Raw genomic sequence first — 21,867 nt, forward strand, 5'->3', positions numbered from 1 at the left:
AACTGGTAAGACTGGCCTTTCTTTTAGAGGATAAGGCTGTCTTCAGTCAAACCATCTGCACTATTTAGAGTAAGGGCATCCATGTTTGTCATTTAGGTACCTTACATATATCCTGTCTCTCCAAATCGGTCATCTTAAATGAAAACAGGATCCAAGAAATAGGAAATATCTGTTTTTACCGTAAGTAGACTAATATCTCCCTAAAGTGTATAATGATCTAATGTGTTTGGATGTAAATGCATAGAATTTTTGAAAGAGTAGGTTCTTTGTCTGCTTTTTTTCGCTTAATTAAAAATTATTTCTGTGATCAGGGAACCACTATATGTCTCACGATATGACATTACAATATTTATAATCCTATTCTATGTACCTTTTCCTGCAACTTGTGGTCATGTGTAGGTCCGCTGTGTTAATCTAAACAAGGTTTGTTTATCAAGTTAAACTGCTTCTTCTTTCTCAACTTTTTGGTGACAAATTTTTTCTTTTTATACATATTTTGTAGGTCCCCTGATATCTTGGAGTAAATTGCAAGAAAAAGGTCATGAGGAAGGTGGCCTAGAGCCGCCGAAACGCGCGTTGACCTGGTGCAGGGGTCTCAAAATGTATTCTTGAGACCCAAGAATTGGCGCTTAGATCTTGCCAACTTAAACTCAGTTCTTCCTTTTTAGGTCTCGCCCTGGAATTCGCATCCGAAGGATGCGTCCAGGGTCGGAGACTTATAGCTGCCTGACACCGGGGAATGAGGGACAAGAAACTGTGACGAGCTTATCCTGGCTGGATTGAGCTGCGTGCACGCGCGTCAACATTCACGCATGCGCACATCACAGCCACACGCATACACAGCACTCACGCATGCGCACATACACACGCATACACAGGCACACCCCCGTCACCTACACGCATACACAGAGACCCCTCCACACACACCAGCCCCTCTCCTCTCGGCTCCACACACACGCACACGCATTTACACTTACACAGACACGCAGGCACCCAGACAGGCAACCCCCCCCCCCTCACACACACACACGCATACACACAGACTCCAGGACACATACACACACACATGCACGCTCACACACATACACAGCCCGCCGCCGCGTGCGCGCGCGCACACAGATGCCCCCCCCCCCCCCACAAGGCGAAGCCCCACTCACCGGCTTCCTCAGTGCAGCGGCTCCCACCGGCAGCAAGACTCTTCTTCGGCACCGGGGCGCAGGGTAGGCTCCTGCCTGCTCCGGTGCTCCAAACAATCGCGGCTCTTCCGTGGGAGGCGGGGTAGGCTCCCGCCCTCCTACTTCCGGTTGTCCCGCCCGGCCTGCCTGACTTCCTGGTCGCAGGCCGGCGCAAAACGCTGAAGAGTGCTTGTTTGGATTTAGAATAAGCCCCCGCCCCCGTGTTCTGGGAAACTGCGTGTTTTTTAGGTCGGTTCGAGTTCCTGACGGTGAGGGAGAAGCAGAAGCAGCCTCGAATACAGATTTCCAGTGTTCGGCAGATTAAAGGCCCCCGGTGCATTGTTCGAATACCACGAGATTAGTTTCCAAGGAGACGGATGTCCGTTGCTATAGGCACCGGGGGCCAGGAATTAGGATTGTGGTTTTTTTTTTCATCTTGATCACGCAAACCGGTTGCTCACGCTCCACAATTTAAGCGTCCGTTTACAAAACCCGACAGGAAAGCTGAAGAGCGGATTGCTTCCTGGAATTTATTTTCCTCTCCCGCCACTCGTTTCCATGTACACAGCGTTTGGTATTAACCCCCCACCCCCCAACCAAAGTCGCTCCTCTTTCTTTTTTGTTGGGGCCGAATACCTGAGTGGGTCTGTACTTTTCAACAGTATTATGCGCACACATACCATTTTTGTAAACAAGTCCAACTGCCCTTGGAAAATCCTTTCCATCATACCCTACTGATCGCAAATCCGAGAGATTTCGGCTCTTAACCAAGGTATAAGCAGAGATTGTGGGTCCATATCTTCAGAATATGAGACCCATCGACATGCTTGAGCCGCAAGGACCGAAAGTGAATGCATATTGATTGTAACTACAGTTTATTAAAACTTACAATAAAATAATGCTCGTTACAATAAAAAACACAGTAAAAGAGCTATTTAGTCTCGTGTTAAGATCACATAGCAGACATCGTTCCCTGTTTAAACACAATGCTAATTCGATAGCATTATTGCTGAATCCGTGCTCAGTCAAGAGGAGCGTGCTAGGTGCATTGTTCCATGCCAATAAGAACATGAAGTAGAGTGCGGAAAAAGTGTGTGGTGCATGTTTTAAAATGAGCAGAAATAGGGCTGGGGCAGGAACAGGACTGATCATTAAATAGGGCTCAGAGACGACGAAAAGTGCATGTTATAACATCAGAAGTTAAACACATGAGAGCTGTTGGACCGTGGCCGTGGTTTGTAGAATAATGAAGTTGCTTGTTGGCGAGGAAAGGCATGAATAATGAAGAGAAAACTGAACCACCGTCATAAAAGGCCCAGAACCGTTATGCACTCGGAATACGGCAAACGTGGACAGTGACTTGGCGTGCGTGCTCTGCGGTGCCAGCGCGGTCAGGGCACAGTTATCAGGTACCCCTATTCTGTGATGCCAGCAAGGTCAATTTTGATTCAGCAAAGGTCATACATTTTGGGAATTTCCCAAAGCATAAGATCTTCTTGAAGTGAGGCTATAATACCTTCGTACATGTGCGGGTTCCGGCTGTTTCAAGAACACTCTCTTCTCGGACGGGGCAAGTGCAGATATGGCAAATATCTATCTTTGGGTAGTGGCAGAGCCGGCAAGCGGTCCCGCCGGCATTCCGGCTTCTCCAGGCCAGGAGATTGCATGCAGTGTGAAGAAGCTGCCTTATCGACAATTCAACAGTCTGAGTTTCGCCTTTAGACTAACAGTGAGTGCAGAGTGCGTGCAGAAACAGTGAGTGCAGAGTGCATGCAGAGTGAGTGCAGAGTGACAGTGAGTGCGGAGTGACAGTGAGTGCGGAGTGACAGTGAGTGCAGAGTGACAGTGAGTGCGGAGTGACAGTGAGTGCGGAGTGACAGTGAGTGCAGAGTGAGTGCAGAGTGACAGTGAGTGCGGAGTGACAGTGAGTGCGGAGTGACAGTGAGTGCAGAGTGACAGTGAGTGCAGAGTGACAGTGAGTGCAGAGTGACAGTGAGTGCAGAGTGACAGTGAGTGCAGAGTGACAGTGAGTGCAGAGTGACAGTGAGTGCAGAGTGCGTGCAGAGTGACAGTGAGTGCAGAGTGAGTGCAGAGTGAGTGCAGAGTGACAGTGAGTGCAGAGTGACAGTGAGTGCAGAGTGCGTGCAGAAACAGTGAGTGCAGAGTGCGTGCAGAGTGAGTGCAGAGTGACCGTGAGTGCGGAGTGACAGTGAGTGCGGAGTGACAGTGAGTGCAGAGTGAGTGCAGAGTGACAGTGAGTGCGGAGTGACAGTGAGTGCAGAGTGACAGTGAGTGCAGAGTGACAGTGAGTGCAGAGTGACAGTGAGTGCAGAGTGCGTGCAGAGTGACAGTGAGTGCAGAGTGACAGTGAGTGCAGAGTGACAGTGAGTGCAGAGTGACAGTGAGTGCAGAGTGACAGTGAGTGCAGAGTGAGTGCAGAGTGACAGTGAGTGCAGAGTGAGTGCAGAGTGACAGTGAGTGCAGAGTGCGTGCAGAGTGACAGTGAGTGCAGAGTGACAGTGAGTGCAGAGTGACAGTGAGTACAGTCACTCAGCACCACCACATTATCACTCAGAACCACCACAGCATCACTCAGAACCACCACAGCACCACTCAGCACCACCACAGCATCACTCAGCACCACCACAGCACCACCATAGCACCACTCAGCACCACCACAGCATCACCACAGCCCCATTCAGCACCACCACAGCATCACTCAGCACCACCACAGCACAAATATGTTCTCTCAATGTTTCAAGCTTTATTACAAATGTCACAAAAAGATGTTAATATTTCACTTCTGTTCTTGGATTTTGTTACAATAAAATACACTGAACATAATCTTCACAAAAGTTATTTACAAAAGTTTAAGCTATTGCCATTATAAATTACAATCACTTTTATTAAGTATTAAAAAAAATTAAAAGCCATTGTTATTTGTAATATCAATACATCTAAGTCACGTAAATACAAATGTTGCATTACAAATGCTATAGGTGTCACATTTGCGAAAGTTATAACTATTGGCATTGTAAATGACAAAGCTATTAATTTAGCTATTTTCAAAACCAACACATAAATGAAGATTTGGTGAATTTCCATTAAAATATTTGACTTTTTTACTAAGATATTATTATACTGTTTTATGCAAACAAAATTTAGATACTGCATAAATAACTTTAATAAAACATATTTTAAATGTAGCTTTTTATGTAAAAAAAAACTATAGCATAAAGCAAAAAACAATTGCCATTTACAATGCTAATAGCTCAAACTTAAATAATGCGAGACCTATTGCATTGCAAATGCTTGTTCCCTTGATGGTGTGGTTTGAATGAAGTATGGGTGTGAGAGTGTTAGTATATTGAGTTTGTGTGTGTGATATCAGGTAGTGCTTTCCTAAGTATCGTGTGTTATATTATTTTGTACATATTCATAATTACTTTGTGATATTTGTTTGTATTTGTCAAAGAATCATGTATTTTGAAAAAATATTTTTAAAAAATGTACTTGTGATGAAATGCTTTTTATAAACTGAACAATAAGGAACTATATAAAATGAAAATAAAATAAGTGATAAAATAAAACATGTTTAGAATATCTCTGTCACCAAGTTCAAATTAATAGGATGTATATCAATATTTGAAGAATATGGCCATTGATGGAACAATTCTCTCACAGTGATGTTTTTCTCTTCCCCTCTGTTCCTTGGCCACATCTAACCTTTTTGAGGGGGTCCCATCATACATGCTACAGAGCTGCCTATCCAGATTTTTCAACACCTTCCTGGACGCCATGATGGACTGAATGCATCATTACATAACCTTCCCCAGTACACAGGCGGAGCTGCAGAAGACCAAGCTGGATTTCTACCACATGGCGCAGTTCCCACACGTCATTAGCTGCGTCGATGGGACCCACATACCAATCTGCCCACCTGCAGTAACAGAATACATTTATTGCAACCGCAAATCCACTCACTCCATAAATGTGCAGGTGATATGTGATGCAAAATTCATCATAACTGACATTGTGGCAAAATTCCCAGGGAGTAACCACGACTCGTACATATTCAGGAACAGTGGTATCCTTACAAGTCTGGCTGCTGGTGAATTTGGCAAAGGATACCTACTAGGTAAATCAATGTCACACACCCTGAGGTATTCCTTGGCTCAACCTATTGGTGACACGAATTAATGGCACTTTCTTTTGCATTTAGGTGACAGCGCGTATGCCCTCCGGTCCTACCTACTCAAACCATACCTCAACCCAACCACACCAAGCGAGAGTGGTACAATGTGGCACATAAGAGCACACCCAACGTAGTGGAGCGCACCTTTGGACTGTTTAAAAGCAGATTCCGTTGCCTTCACAAAAGTGGAGGTGCACGTCACTACAGCCCCATCAAATGCTGCAAAATAATTGCAACATGTGCAATGCTCCATAATCTAGCCACCAAAAAAGGAACAGCAGTGGAACTAACGGACTCTTAGGACGAGCGCGAGGACGAGGACGATCCCCAGCCAGACCCCTGCGCAGCTGGTGTTGCAGTAGAACAGGATGGGAGACACAGACGGGCAGAGATAACGTCCAACTATTTCTGAGTGAGTAACGACACAAAGCCAGTAACAGTTTTAGTGCAATGGTGTTTAATCAGCACACCACCAGGATTGGAAGCAGTGTCCATGAAGACATGGGCTACAGGACCCATCTAATGATTGCCAAATAGCAGTTGGCCCTATTTTATGCGCCCACGCGCTGCATGTGCACGTTCCCTGGCCACACTGTCTGAAGTGTCAGATTGATCCTGGGCAGCGCTGTGGCGTTCGCTGCGCCTCCTGCCCTCGGTGGGAGAGGGCGTAATGCTATCACGGCTGGCAGCCTCCTCACTGTCCCCCACCCTTCCATTGTGGCCGCCTTCACGGTCTGCAGCAGTTCTAATGCAGAGGTCATTGAGACCATTCCCCTGGCCACGTCCCTGCTACAATGCGCCATCTCCTCCTGCATGGCGATAGACCTACGACACATGAGGGAGGTAGCAGTGGCCAGCCGGTTCACAGCCTTGGTAAAGGCCTGGAGTCTCTGTATCGCCCTGCGCCTACAATTACGGTCCTGCTCCAACTGGCTGCATAGGTTGTCTACAGAGGTTGCAATTCCCATCATTCCCTCACATATGTTGTCGCCCATTAAACTAATGCCCTTTTCGATCCTGCACGTGTTTGTTCATGTGGGCAACCTTTCTGTTTAATGTACGCATCTCCCTACATTGCAGGCGCTGGACCTTGAGCATGTTGCCTTCCAGTCCAGCGAAGACACTTTCTTCATGTTAGGAGCCTTGAGCACCTGCTGGCCTTGCCCTGCGGCGTCTTGATGAAGTGTGGGCGCCCTCAGATTGAGTACCAGCCTTCACTATGTTGCCCTCTTCATGGACTGGAGACTGTTGGCCCCCTGTGCCCTCCTCCGACGACTCCTCCATCTGCTGGAGGGTGGCCATGGCATGCCTCCTGCCTGACTGTGGTGGTGGTGATTGTTGCAGTGCTGATTGCGCATGAGGAGATGGCGGGGTTCCCTGGTGATGTTGGTGATGGAGTAGTTGATGGTGGTGGTGGTTGTGCGGAACTTGTGTGCCCTGCAGGCATTCTCCCTTCATCATATTGCCTCCCCTCTGGCATGGCTGTCTTTGTTCTGCTCCCCTCTGCAGCACTGCGAGATGTGTCGCCTGTAATGACAGAATGTAGATGTACTCACTTATCTGGCTGCATTTGCATTGCATTAAACATCATGCCTAATGATCACAGTGACTGTCCTGAGCTTGACAATTACTTTCACATGCTATTGTTTTCCCTCGTCTACATCTCCCACAATGCATAGCAGGTAATGAGTAAGACATGAAGTGGAGTGGGAGCCCCTATGCCACTTTGGGGATTGGGGTTGGGGAGGGGGTAGCACAGCATGCTGGGCATGCATCTTACCTTGTTTCCTAGCTGCTATGGCAGAGCTGTCTGCGTCTCCCACGCCACTCACACTCTCCGGCTGGAGGGTGGACTCAACCATCAGTTCCAGTGGTGTTGGTGCAGATGCTTTGTTCTGCCCTCCGCCTGTTTTGCCAGCCTGCCTCTGCCTCTCAGCCATCCTTGCCTTCGCCGTCTTCCTGAGGTCGTACCACCTCTTCTTTATGTCCTCAATGGACCGCTGGGTGACACCAATTGCATTGATCTTGCTCTGTATCCCACTCCAGATCTGTCTCTTCTGAGACTCTGGCACATGGAGGGACTGCTTCAGCAAACAGCTTGCTGTGGTCCTGACTCACATCCTGTATCAGCACCTCCAGCTCCTTCTCACTGAACTTCATCTTCCTTTTCCTTTCAGTTGCCTCCTTCTCTCCCTCCTGGCTTGCCATTTCAGACATTTTTTAATTTTTTCTGTAGCTGTGAGGATATGTAGCTCCTGGCTCCTCAGCTCACCTGCTCGCCTCACTGTCAGCTCCAGGTTCAGTGCAGCTGCCTGGGTGTGGCCACTTCCTGTTTGGGAGGTAATTGGATGACACAGGATTGGCCGATTCATCAAATTACGAATTTTTGAATTACCGAATCGGTATTTACCGATTCGGTAATTCAGAATCAGTACTGCGGTTTCGGTTTTTTTTTTACCGATTTGTTCCGAATCAGTATTTTTTACCGAATCGGTAAATTTTAACGATTTTTTACCTACATCGCTTTTTCCGATTCCTTAATACTGAATCTGTAATATTTGGTATTAAGGAATCGGTATTCATGGTTTATCTACATATGGCCTTATGACGGCAATCCAACAGAATACCAAACTCCTGTAACATGACAGGAGAAATATTAATAAAATACAAATAAATACTGGATTACAATATGTGAATCAAAGAATATCAAAAAACAAACAACAGAGGAGTCGAAAGAAAAATGAACTAAAGCAGAAAAAAATCGAACTAAGCCAACTTATAATTCAGCTATAAATATAGAGTGGCCCTGTTGTTCTGTTTTGTCCCCATCTCCAAGTTGACGTAAAGGCATCGCCACTTCTATGCCGGGACAGTGCTTTCGATTGCGGCCTGGCCCTACCACCTCCTATACTTGGGGATTCGGCAAAGTAGGCATCTCGGTTGTCATCTGTCATCGCGTCAAACAAGGCCACCAGCCCCCACCAGTTACCCGGGTGGGACCACGCCAGCCGATTCACTGCTGTATCTGGGGGCAACCTGTAAAACTGAGGGGCGTCCCACTGGTTTCAGGTTGCTGGAGCTCTGATCAAGCACGTCCGCTCAGTGGGCCATCCTGGCTCTGCCTGAAATGGAGGACTTTATTTAGACTCAACAGGGTGACACTGGCTTTCCACATTAGTTATGGGTCCTTTACTGGTCGAAACACTTTATGCAGCCCCCTCAGAAATGATTTTATGATAGGGATTATTAATTATATTTTTAAATCATTTTCATAGTATACCAGAGCAACACAGATCTAGTTAATTTGGCAGAACACCTTTTATAGCCAAGATAGTCAGCCAATTAATCTCTTAATGGACCATAACACGCTAGTTCTGAACCTACCTTGAAGTTCTAGATTATTTTGCACACTAAAGTAACTAGTATATATGTAAGAAACTGGGTTGTTGGTTGAGGGGGTAGGAGACCCATTCAGGCAACAACCACAATTCTGGTCATAGTGAACCACAAAGGTCACTAAATTAGCCTGTGCTTAACCCTCTGGTAGCTTGGCAAAAATCAGCCAGGATTATTTTAGAGGCAATGTACGAAGTTTTTATCCTGTACTCAAACAGTAAAACAGTGAAAAAACACAGCACATAAAAAGTCCCATACCAATTTAAAAAAATAGAGGTAATTTTTATAAATAAAATTATACTAGAATGAAAACAATCCAATCGGTAGAACGCAAGATATTGAATATCAAAGTTTTAGGTAAACATAGCGCCTAAAAACACAACGCCCCACTTGCAGTCATCTGGTCGTGCTAGACCAGGGGTACATCAAAAATGCGAACCAACTGCAATATAGTGCAGGCCGGATACAGGGATCAACTTAGTCCCACTGAAATGTTACCTTCTCAAAGTGTCCCCTTTACTACGGCACTGAATGAAGGACTCCTTATTGAGACGTGATGATTTTAAAGACCAATGGAGCATTCCAAAGATAGCTATCTCTGCATCTTTCCTTTCTTCATATAGGCTACTGGAATCTTGGCACATCTGCTGGTTTCTGTACGTCTTACTTTTGTTCTTATTTCTTTAGCTGATCTTGGGAGGTTTGCTTTTTGTATACATGCTCTCTCTTTAACACCTTGCACCTCAAAAAGAAAAAAAAAAGATACATTCCCCTCCTGAGATCTCTAGATCTGCAAGAGAAAGTGACCTGACAAACATGGTCCTCTTCTTGTGCTTTGCATTTGTATTCAGGCCTCATGTCTTGGTCTACTCTAAGACCCAGTAGCTAAAAACAATATTGTCTTGTAGAATGTATCTAGCACTTCAAGGCTACATGCTGCTCAGATTCACATTAGTATTCCTGGGCACCCATTCGTAATGAACGGTTGATATGGTATGGTATGGGTTATGGTCTGAGGAAACTGCGGCAGCACGTCCAGCGACCTACGAACATTTTCCCCCACTGATGAAAGAGGAATCTAGAAACACGTGTCTGGGGATACACTTTAAAAGAATACTGGTACTGGCACTGGCCAACAAACTATGAGAACTGTGTGTGAAGCGAGCAACATTGCACCACATCGATAATGATGCATGAGGTAATTCAGCTGTGACGTGTCAGTAGGGTGCTCCAAATCCCTTTGACTGTTTAAGATGGCTCCCGTGGGCCGTGAGCTGACGAGCTCTGTGAGCACCTGCGCGCTGAGAGTGGCACTAACCCTGAGGAAACTGCGGCAGCACGTCCAGCGACCTACGAACATTTTTCCCCACTGATGAAAGAGGAATCTAGAAACACGTGTCTGGGGATACACTTGAAAAGAATACTGGTACTGGCACTGGCCAACAAACTATGAGAACTGTGTGTGAAGCGAGCAACATTGCACCACATCGATAATGATGCATGAGGTAATTCAGCTGTGACGTGTCAGTAGGGTGCTCCAAATCCCTTTGACTGGGTTATGGTTTGACTTCTATGAGTGGTGTTGTGTTCAAGGCACAGAGAAATGCTCCAAACTTGTATTGCAAACTGCGTACAAGGGTTTGCAAAAAAGAGTTAGAGAATAGACTAGGGTAGAGCTTGCAGATACCAACCTTTATTTATTTTTCTTTAAATGTGGCCAAAATCAAACATTGTTTTCTAATGGGCACAGCCAGGTTTGTAATACTCTCTGATATTCTAGAAGATCAAGTTGTCTTATTCATGCAAAAAAGTTCTGGGTATTAGCGGTCTAGAATTAAAAAGATCAACCACCACTCCAGGGTCTTTAAAGGGAAAGATGGTCCTATGGATTGAGATTCAAAAAAAGAAAAGAAAAAATATCCCACCCATCGAGTTTTGTGTGCGTCTTTTTTGTGTCTTATTTACTGGATTGAAGGATGGACTTCTATGTTTAATGCTGGATTCTTTCTTGCTTAATAACAAGGACTGTTAATCTTCAGAGATATCCTAATATTGAAGACACATTGAACATTCAGGCATTGTCCCACTATACACTGCGGTACAGTTAGGCATTTGATATTTCAGTTTTTGTGTTAAAACCAGTACTGGAGTGATTTTTTAAATCCTTCAATAATGTTACAGACTTTGGAATCCTCAGGACACGCCGCATGGCTTTGTTCAATAATTTTTTCTATGTTTCCCTAAATGCTTTTTCACCACAAGTAAACCTCCTAGAATAATAGATGACAAATTTCCATTGGACTGTATATTTTTTAGTGTGGTCTTTGGAATATACATACCCATTGTCGGTCATGAGAAAATACCCTTGACCACAAAGGACAAAGTTGACCATTTTTCAGAAATAATGTTTATCTGAAATGTTATAAAAATAAGAATACATAAACTCAAACAAAAGGCCATCTAAGAACTTTCCCCAGTGATCTAGGAAAACTAACTACCATAGTAGAAGGACTAGACATTTTTAAGAACGGCGCTTGTCACACTAACTACTAGAGTTGATCAGATAAAGGCTTCGCTAAATACATGCATGGCGAATATAAAGGTGAACAGGGCTGAGTACCTAACTCAAAAACAAGCAGGGCATGCAAGACTATTAATAGTGAGGAAGATAAAAACCAAGCCTGCCAGACAGGTCATACAACGGACAAATTGGTTACAGGGATGTACTATAAACCGTGTTTGTCAAGGTTTGGCCTAAATATATCAACAGGCAACACAAAGACCTCACTGTATAATAACCCAATAGACACGAGGGTAGAGAACACAAAGAAGGGTGGAGACCTGCTTACAACTAGTATCATATTTCCCAATACATCGCATCCTAATCGATACCCTATTCAATATAGGAACTTGTCTCAAAAAAATTGTTTTGGACCTACCTCCAGCAGCTACCCCCTATGTAGTAGTATTAACAAACGTCCCGACATTACTAGATCAAAAAATCGAGTCTTGGGACACCTTGAGAAATAAAGCCTTGCCCTGGGTGGGCTCCAAAACTGGTCAAACACAGGCCCTTTTTTCCAACATCAAAAAAGTTAGAAGAGTAAGCTGGATTGGTAGAGACCGCAAACCTATACAGGGCGACTGTGTGGTACTATCATTTAAAACCCCGCATTTGGTAGAAACCATCTTTAATAGAGAGGAGACCCATATGGACTCCAGACATAGTCTTAACCTACTGAGCTTTTTTTTATCCGTCGTTGGGTATTGTAGAGATGATAAAGACTAGAGGGGATAAAAATGAGGGATGCTGTTATGAAGTCTCACATAACATTCCAGTCAGTAACCATTTTGATGGCCTTCCAACGTCAGACAGTGTAGACTGACTCACTGTAGATCAATATAGAAAGCTAGGACACAACGAACACAGCCCCCACATGGATCTTCTCCCACTCACGCATAGAGATCACATAGGGGTAAACCCAGGAAATAGAATAAGCACAGACATTTTAAATAGGATATCCCATCCCCCCCTCCCCCCGCAGCCCCCCAACCCCCCCCCCAGGTAAACGGTAACAGAGACATAGATAACATGAGACAAATAATTTTCCATGCTATTCTGGTATGTCGCAGGCTTGCGTGCAAAAGCCGCAATTCCAGAATGGACGGTTTTTGTAATTAATTTTAATATCCTCTGCATCCAAGAAACCTGGGTAGATGTAAAGGAGGATTATGTACATATATTTCAAACTATATGAATGTGACCAAGATAAAGCTGCTGGTTTCTGTGATTTATTACCAAATTACCAACATACAAATTGATAAGCACTTTTGTGTAGCTGTGATAAATTATTATAATAATGCTCCACCCGAACAGATTTGGGTGGCCCTTAGACAATTTTGTAAAGATCTTTTGCACTTAAAACAGGAAAAGATATGTTTTTACTTTGAGAAGGGGATTTTATTACTGGCCTGTGTCCGTCTTATGCAGATGGAAATTGTGGGATATCACTAGATGGTATCACAGGCTTTACCAACTTTCCGTACTTGCGCTACGGGGATAATCTGAACGATATCTTCTTTATGTTTGACCTAGGTTTAGGCAATGAACTATGCACCATGCCGGTACGATTTGATTGTACGTTCAATGGGAGAGGTGCGAATACGACCATCAATTACGTGATAACAGGTACTCACCTAGAGTCAAAGACTTCAAAATACATAATAATTCTTTAAGTGAATCACTTCCCACAGAGTGTAATCTTTCAATTGCTTTGCAAAGTAATAAAAAGTAAAGTGCTCACATGTGGTTAAGGCTATTGCTCTCAACAAAACCAATAGTTACTCTTTACAGTGGTCCAAAGTTGACTCAGTCTACTGTAACAAGAAGCTAGAGGGTAAACCCTACAAAGCTCTTTTAGTTTGCCTAGATGAGAATGTGGATCATGCCTAAACCTTAGAATCCTTCCAACAGATCACCCTTGGGATTAAGGAAAGTTTAACGGCCGAGAATAGAAAAGGGCATAAGAAACATCATGGCTGGTTCAATACTAGGTGCGTGAAGGCATATAGGATGTTGAAACATGCATTACATAAGCCTTAAAAAGTTAAGCAAAAAAAAAAATCAAAGCAGGTAGATGGGAGTATAAACAAGTTCTTAGGGAAAGCAAGAAGACATAAGAGAGGATGCACGGAGGGTCCTACATGAAGCAACTTTGGTCAGAGATAATACAGCGTTCTGGCGGACAGTAAATGCCCTCTTCCTGAGCCCACATGTTACTCTTACCACAGAGATTGCAATCAGTGAGGATGAATGGGTGAAGCACTACTCTAACCTGTACAAACTCTCAGTAGAGAAGATAGGAACAGATTACACTCAAATGGATAAGAGCGTCACTGCTCCACCTAAGCTGCCAATAAACCTTCAATTCACCCGAGAAGAGGTCAATCTAGCTTTGAAGCTAGTAAGGGGGGGAAAGCCCCTGGTCCCGATGGCTTACCAGTAGATAGTTTTAAAGCCAATCTTGCCTTATGGTGCCCACTGCTGACAAGTCATACCAGCTTGTTGCACCATAGGTTTTATTGACACCTGGTCAGAATCGCTTTTGGTTCTGATCTTCAAGAAAGGTGATCCCGAGAATCCCCCCTTCTACCAACCAATCTCAGTATTTGATTCATTGGTCTAGGTGGTATGGCGTATTGTATTAAACAGAATGTTTTATCCAAATTGCAATTCGGCTTTCGACTAGGCCTTAGTACAGTGGATCAAGGCCTGAACTTGAACCGATTAATCGGGAAATAAACCCTGGCCAAACAGGGTAGATTGTTCTTGGCATTCGTAGATCTAACCGCAGCCTTTGATTGCATAGAACACAATTATGGATTATAATGGCCAAACTAGGTGTTGAAGCTCCGCTCCTAGACTTCTTGAGGCAATTGTACTCTGGCATGAAAGCAATGGATCATTACGGTCAAGGGTGAGTGCACTGCATCATTCAGTGCAGAGAGAGAGGTAAGACAGGGCTGTTTCTTGCTACCCTTTCGATTTACACTTTACATTAACAGTTTGGGGCAGACACAGTCGGATCAGTGTTGGGACTTACCACAAATTGTTAAACGCCCACTACCCGCCCTCCTCTATACTGACGATGCAGTGCTGATGGCACGCACACAGTTGGGGCTACAACGTGTATTGACAAGTTTTACCACATACATGCAGAACCTGGGATTGCAAGTTAACATATCGAAGACTTTCATAATAATATGTGGAAAATGGAGCTCAAAGTGTAGTGATGTCTTCATAGACAACAAGAAGGTCGAAACCAACAAGATATTTACCTACTTAGGCATCCTGTTTGATCAGAACGGTTCATGGTCTCAGGCACTTTAATCTAGAAAGTTACGGTTTCTGAAAGCTAGAACAGCCTTAGCTAACTTATCAAGAAAGCTGGGCAAAAGACCGCCCGTAGAGTTAATAAATATATAAAAGGCCAAATGCGTAACTACTGCTACATATGGTGCAGAGGTATGGGGTTCTTGAGATTCCCGTCCCCTGCAACTAGTAGATAATGCCTTCTAAAAGATGCGTTCTAACTGTTCCGGGCAGCTGTTCCACTTATGTATGACACACAGATTTAGAGTTAGACCTAATTAAAATTCACCCAATCCTCCGGTGGCATAAGGTGTGGGTCTCGGAGAAAACCACCCTTAATAGGGATAACATAAGGGTTTGTGTTAAACTACAACGGGTGCTTAACATACCTTGGTTGAAATATTCAAAGACTTCACGAGCGACCTAGGTCACTCGGAATATTATGAAGAACCAGAATCTCTAGTACTGGTGAGCAGAAAAGAACTTAAAAGAGATTGCATGACACTACTGGAGTCAAATGGACTTTCTACAGAAATAATGAGATCGGCAGTACGCAGTAACCAAATGGTATTGAACACTTATGATATACTGCCCTATTTACAAATCAAGGAGGGCAAGTGTGACTGATTTCTTTTAACTCGCTTTAGGTTTGGCACTTTCCATCGCCTAATAAGTTTTCCTGTAATTAACGATTGGTCAGGCTCGCTCTGTAAATGCCCATGTGACGGAATGTCACAGAATACAACAATCCATGTAGTGCTTTTCTGTAAATTTTATGAAGTTCAGAGAAGGTTTTGGATCTTACCGATTTTAAGGCTGCTTGGTCTTAGGCATTGTCGCCCAGCATTATAATCCCTTCAGCTCATAGATAACTAGTACACCATGTGGTCTGTGGCAATCTTCTTAAAGAATGTAATTAGATGAAGAAAATCCATTTGTGATGGAAATAAGATTGTATTTTATGCGGAATTCCTTATCAGTTGCTGAAGATTTTTAACTTTTAAATAAGCTTATTGTATACTTAATCATTTTGAATATGACATTTCATGGATTTCCCAATGGCACTGTAGTGTTACAGCTTCTTTTAATTACATTGGATTGTTTAATTTAAGATCGATCCAAACATCATCAGAATAATTAATGTCACATTTCACTAACCTCAAAGGCTAAAAGAAGCAACACCATGTAAATCAACAATTGAACCACCAGAGAGCGGACTTTAAACAAATGAATGCAGCAAGCCTCCATAACTGCACAGGTACAAGTAATCTTGCACGTCTCACAGATGCATATAGGATTAACATCCTCCATAAATCCTTAGAAGGAGCTTACACTTTCGTCCACATCTTAGAGAGACGCTTACCCATCGGTCTGTGTTCTTATTTCCATCACTTTGAATCGCTGTCTTCCAACAGCTTTCACCTTGACAGTTTCAATGCCAAACTCTTGTTCTTCTCTGTAGGCGTATATTTCTGCTGTTGTCCCAAACCGTGCATCTATTTCACGCCCATTGCTAAAGAGAGAGAGAGAAAATGAAAGAATACATAGACAGAGCAGCACCAAAGGACTATCTCCGCGTTCTATGAAGCAGCAAACAGATGGTACCCGAATACTAAAGCAATGGAAAAGTGAGGTAGAGTATCTCACAAATATTTAAGAGACACACGTGGGAGCAATTACAAGAAACATCATCTTTACTTCTCTGGTACAAACTATATTGTAGATTCATGTGCCATGTGCTCTAAATATGGTACGGAACACTCAGCAACCAAAACGAGTTGAGCACTGAGAAATAAAATCCCACTTTAGTGGCTGAAGTCAGACAAATTCAGCCAACTATCTAGTCTGAAGTCCCTATAGAGAGAGAGGCGGGAATGGAAATTAATATCCTCATCTCATTGTAGTAGGAAGCCTTATGGGGTTCAGCAATAGGGAGACTTTGAGGATACTGCTATTGTACCCATAGCTCTGTTGGTCGGACCCTAGGACAAAGATGTGTAATATGGTTATTTATTTGGTGACAAATTATGTAAGGGACGCCACTTTCGTAAAGCTTTTACTTGAACTTCCAAACATTAGACTTAGAACAGTCTTGTTTCTCAGAACGTTTTGGTGCAGGAAACGCACTCATTGATAAGACTGGGGTTTATTTTAAGGGAAGGAAACGAGGTACGAAACGGACTATTTTTACAAGAAACATACTTGTTTTGGGGGCGCGGAGCAAGGGTTAGCAGGCACTGTTTCGTGGAGAGGGGTGACAAAGTAGCCAGACGGGTGAGAAGAACGAAGTTGAGACAGTCAGAGAGAGAACTTAGGGGGTCATTACAATGGCGGTGAGACCATCTTCAACGCCTGTCACATTAGGATGGCGGGCAGTGGGATGGCAGCCGTAAACACAGTCTGCCATGCATCCAAAGGCCTCCTTGAGACCGGCAGAGGGTCTCGCAATCCCTGCATTGGTGGTGGCGCCTTCCAGACACCGCAATAGGGATCACGATGTCCCTTACCCGCCAGCCTTTCCATGGCAGTTCACCCGCCATGGAAAAACTGGCGGAAAGGGACATTGGGAGCCCATAGAGGCCCCTCCTTCCCCCCTGGTCCTAGGACATGGGCACTGGGGGGCAACTATGGTGCCCCCCTACGTGTCCATGCACCATGTGGCAGGCACCACATGGTGCGTGCCACTTAGTGCAGGGATATTATTATTATTATTATTTAGGATTTGTAAGGAGCTCAGCTACCCAAAAAGGGTTGATTCTAAACATATAGCTCAGGGCTTTGAACTTGATACGGTTCTCCACCCTGAGCCAATGTAGGTCCCTCAAATGTCCAGCAATGGGGGAGAATCTGGGGATACTGCAAAGGAGACTTGCTGCAGAATTCTGAACTAGCTGGAGTCTGCGGATCACTGCCTTATTACAGCCCAGATATAGGATGTTGCCGTAGTCGAGCCGTGAAGTAACGAGGGCATGGACCACGGTTTTTTGGGTAGAAATAGGCAGCATCCATAACATTTTCTTAAGCCATTTTATAGTGGTAAAGCATAGTGCTGTCAATTTAACGGTTTGTTGATGCATGGACAATGAGTTGTCTACAATGACGCCCAGATTCCGAACATGGCTAGTTGGCTTAGGAAGATTACCCATCTCGTCCGGCCAGTGAGACGGACACCATAGGTCTTTCTGGTTATCTAGGATAAGAACCTCAGTCTTCTCACCATTCAACTTCAGATGATTTTTGGTCATCCAAGTTGAAATGTTCCTGAGGCCTTGTTTTAAACAGGAGGGTGCTAAAGGGTTGGAATTAGAAAGGAAGAAAACAATCTGGGAATCATCAGCGTATGTGAAAAGAGTAAGACCAGCCTGGTCCGCGATGTCGGCCAAAGGCCTGACATACAGGTTAAAAAGCAATGGGCTCAAGATTGAGGTGATGCATACGTTTTTGAACAAGCTGTAGCCAAAAAAAATTAGAATGTACGCGAGTCCAGAAAGGAGATTAACCAATCCAAGGCAGAGCCACATATGCCAGAGGATTTCGAGGTGTGGATAAGCTGTATATGAGAGATGGTGTCGAAAGCCGCACTCAGGTCCAGCAAAATGAGTGTGACTGTCTGACCTTCATCGAGGTAATGGCGAAGCCTCTCAGTGACACCTAAAAGTGCTGTCTCTGTGGAAAAACCAGAGCGGAATCCTGATTGGGAAGGGTGGAGGGCGTTGTTAGTATTGACAAACTGCGAGAGAAGAGAATGGACATGCCTTTCAAGTATTTTAGAAAAGGCTGGTAGGAGGGAAATGGGTCTGTAATTAGCGAGAACTTCGGGGTCAGCCATAGGTTTTTTCAAAATGCGAGTTTCCACTGTGCAGGTACAATGGATTCACGCAAGGAAGCATTAAGAGAGTTAAGGATCACTGAAAAGTGATGGGTATCTAATTGTTTCCTACTGGCAATAGGCAGGGGACCTTTGGGCAAGCCGGATTTTACTCTATTTAAAATAGTTTTGAATTCATCAATATTTAGGAGTGGTCAGCAATTTAAGTGAGCTGTAGGAGCAGGGAGCTTTATGGTGGCCTCCTGGTCTGAGGCCGTAGTGATCACTGGTAAGGGTGAGATCAAGGCCGACGTTCCGGAATGGGCCAATAGAGGTCCGGTTAAATTAGAGTTCGCCATTTCCTTATGAATTTTTTCAATTTTGTTAGTGAAGAATTGGGCAAGATTTTCACATTGTTGGTCACTCAATGGTAGAGGATTAGCGACAGTTTTAGAACCTGCCAATTCCTTAACCACTCCAAAAAGAGTTTTTGACGGATTGGTGGCATCGGTGATGGTTTTAGAGATAAAGGTGACTTTCGGCGCTTTACATAAGTTTTGATAATTTTTCCTAGCCTTAACATAGATGTATTTCAGTTCAGGAGCAAAGTTTTTGCGCCATTTGCGCTCTAGAGCTTTACATTTAGATTTTTCAATTTTTAGCGAGTCATTGTACCACGGTGCTGGAGGACGATGGTTATTATGTTATGTTATGTGGAGAAGTGTGGCTCACTGGTTAGAGCAGGCAGACCCTGAAGCAGAGGTCAGACCCGGGACCAGGGTTCAATTCCCGACGCGGCAGGGTCTTGAGCTCAAATGTCCATGGACTCGATAATTCTCGCTTCGGTGCCTGACCTAATCATGGGTTCACACTCTGCAACTCTGGGCATTAAGCTTGCTTAATCTGCACAACGGCCCCCCGCGGCGGGATGCCTGGCTTTCACCTTGGGGATGCCCTGTAGGGGCTATCTCACAGGGAAAAGCCAGGACGGGTTCCCAAGGCAAGCGCGGAGATACCCCTTCGGGGGTCGATTCAGGCGCTATATAAGAAATATAATAATAAAAATAATAATTATTATATTTCAAATGAGAGAGCAGGAGACAATGATCTATGGCATTGAGAAGCCAATGCTCGGTCTTTATGGCAAGAACGTCAGTTAGTAGGTCCGCAGATGGGAAGTCGGAACATAGAGCGTTGTTCAGTTCAACTAGGTCGAGTTTTTTCCAATTCCTTTTCGGGGTCATCAGAGGAGAAAAGGAAGGAGTGGCCGGGGCAGGCAAAGTGAGACTAAATTTGCAGAGAAAATGGTCCGACCAACAAATGGGGGTTGCAGGATAGCATGTAATATCAGGGAGACTGGAAAAAATTGGGTCCAGCAGATGGCCAGCCTTATGTATGGGGCCAGAGTTATGTAAGTTGATAGCTAAATCAGCAATACAGTTGCTACATGTTGCATTGGAAGGGTCTAGATGTAGATTAAGGTCACCAATAAGGGAGAAGTTTTTGGAGCTCAAGTGCAGGGAAGTAATGTGGCTTGGGAAAGAGGTAGCCCAAGGAATCGGCTTTCCGGGAGGGCAGTAGACAAGAAGTCCGGAAAAAGTAAAATTTGGGTTTAGTGCTAATTTAAAAAGAGCAGCTTCGCAATTAGCAATATCCAAAGGTTCAAATCTGCATTGCAGATGATTTTAAAAAATAATAGCTATGCCACCTCCCGTTTTCAACATTCTGTCTCTACGGGTGATGGCATAGTTGCAGGGGAGAGCTACAGCAATGTCAGGCTCGGCGCTCTCATGAAGTCAAGTCTCGGTAAGGAAAAGCGCATCAGGCTGTTCGTCATGGAGGAGATTAAAAATATCCAGTTTGTGTTTCGGGAGTGAACGACAATTAAGACTGATGAACGAAAAGTTCTCAATGAAGGAAGCTAAGTGGGAAGTGTGCGTGTTATGATATCTGAACTAGCTGCCAATAACTATACCACTTGGATCCGAAACACTGTCGATCAAACAGTCCCACTTAAGAAACAATCCTCCAACAGAAACATCAAGTCCTCACCCTGGTTCAATGATACTCTTAGACTGGAAAGACAACACTGTAGGCGCCAAGAACGCAAATGGAGACGTGACTACGACCCAGAGCAAAAAGCCCTCTATAAAAACATGCTGCTTAACTACAAACAACTAATCATCAAGGAGAAAAGTAAGTTCTATAGCAGTCAAATTAATCTTGCTCAAGACTCAACCAAACAACTCTTCCAGGTAGTGACGCGTCTCTCTGGACAAACAGCATCCACCCCTATTACATATACCCAAGAATTATGTAACTCTCTGGCAAACCATTTCCAAAAAAAAGTCACGGACATCTTCTCCCAATTTAAAGCGCATGCCAATGGTACTGGACACCCTCACTCCGTCTCTAATGACCAAACTCCGTCGGACATGATCTCTACCAACCCCCCTCGAACAAACCCTCCCAGTTCCTTCCAGGAATTTTCTCAGATCTCCTCTGAATTGGTGTCTCATCTCTTACGCACCACGAATTCCGGATCTCCGGAAGACCCATGTCCCCCCGCCATTCTCAAAAACTTCCCCGAAATTATAAGCCCTAAACTCACCGATATTTTTAATATAATGTTCCTGTCCACTACTTTTCCTTCCATCTGGAAAAAAGCCATTGTCAAACCTCTTATCAAAAAAAGCTCACTTGATCCGACGATAGTTGCCAATTATCGTCCTATCGCCTGCCTCCCACTCCCTGCCAAAATTGTGGAAAAAATAATGAATACACAAATTTCAGATTTTATAGATCAAAACAACTGCCTGGACGAAACACAATTTGGCTTCCGGAAGGGACACGGGACGGAAACTGCGCTTATTAAAGCCACAGAGGAAATCAGGAAGTCTCTGGATAGTGGAGGATCAGCAGTGCTCATTCTGCTGGACCTGTCTGCGGCCTTCAACACGGTCGATCACTCCACCTTGATCGACCGTGTCGAAACGGCAGGCATCACGGGTGCAGCGAAAGAACTCATTGCCTCATTCCTCACCGATCGAGTTCAATCCGTTGCCTTCGGCAACTTCAACTCACCTCCATTCACTCTTCCTTGTGGTGTTCCCCAGGGGTCCTCGCTAAGTCCCACATTATTCAACATCTATGTGTCAGACTTAGCGAGGACCATAAAAATCCATCACCTGGCAGTTACATCCTACGCCGACGACACCCAGATTGTCCTAGCCATAAACAAAAACGGAGATGAAGTGGCCGCCAACTTTAATCTGGGAATGCTGGCAATAAGTAATTGGATGGCAAGAAACTGCCTGAAATTAAACTCCGATAAAACGGAGGTGATGCTGTTTGGCAATCTCTCCCCTGCTTGGTCTCCCACATGGTGGCCTGATGCCCTGGGACCCCCCCCTTCCCCTGT

General features: G+C 44.4%; 1 protein-coding gene across 2 annotated transcripts in view; it reads right to left on the reverse strand.

Moving 5' to 3' along the window:
* CRBN (cereblon) overlaps positions 1–21,867 on the reverse strand; it is a 166,453-nt gene that overhangs the window by 99,253 nt on the left and 45,333 nt on the right. For both annotated transcript variants that reach the window (XM_086939204.1, XM_086939203.1), the window contains exon 4: positions 16,002–16,151. In XM_086939204.1, the coding sequence (XP_086795330.1) occupies positions 16,002–16,151 (150 nt within the window). The remainder of the gene's footprint in view (positions 1–16,001; positions 16,152–21,867) is intronic.

The sequence above is a fragment of the Lissotriton vulgaris genome, chromosome 9, assembly GCF_964263255.1.
Source record: "Lissotriton vulgaris chromosome 9, aLisVul1.2, whole genome shotgun sequence".
NCBI lineage: Eukaryota > Metazoa > Chordata > Amphibia > Caudata > Salamandridae > Lissotriton > Lissotriton vulgaris.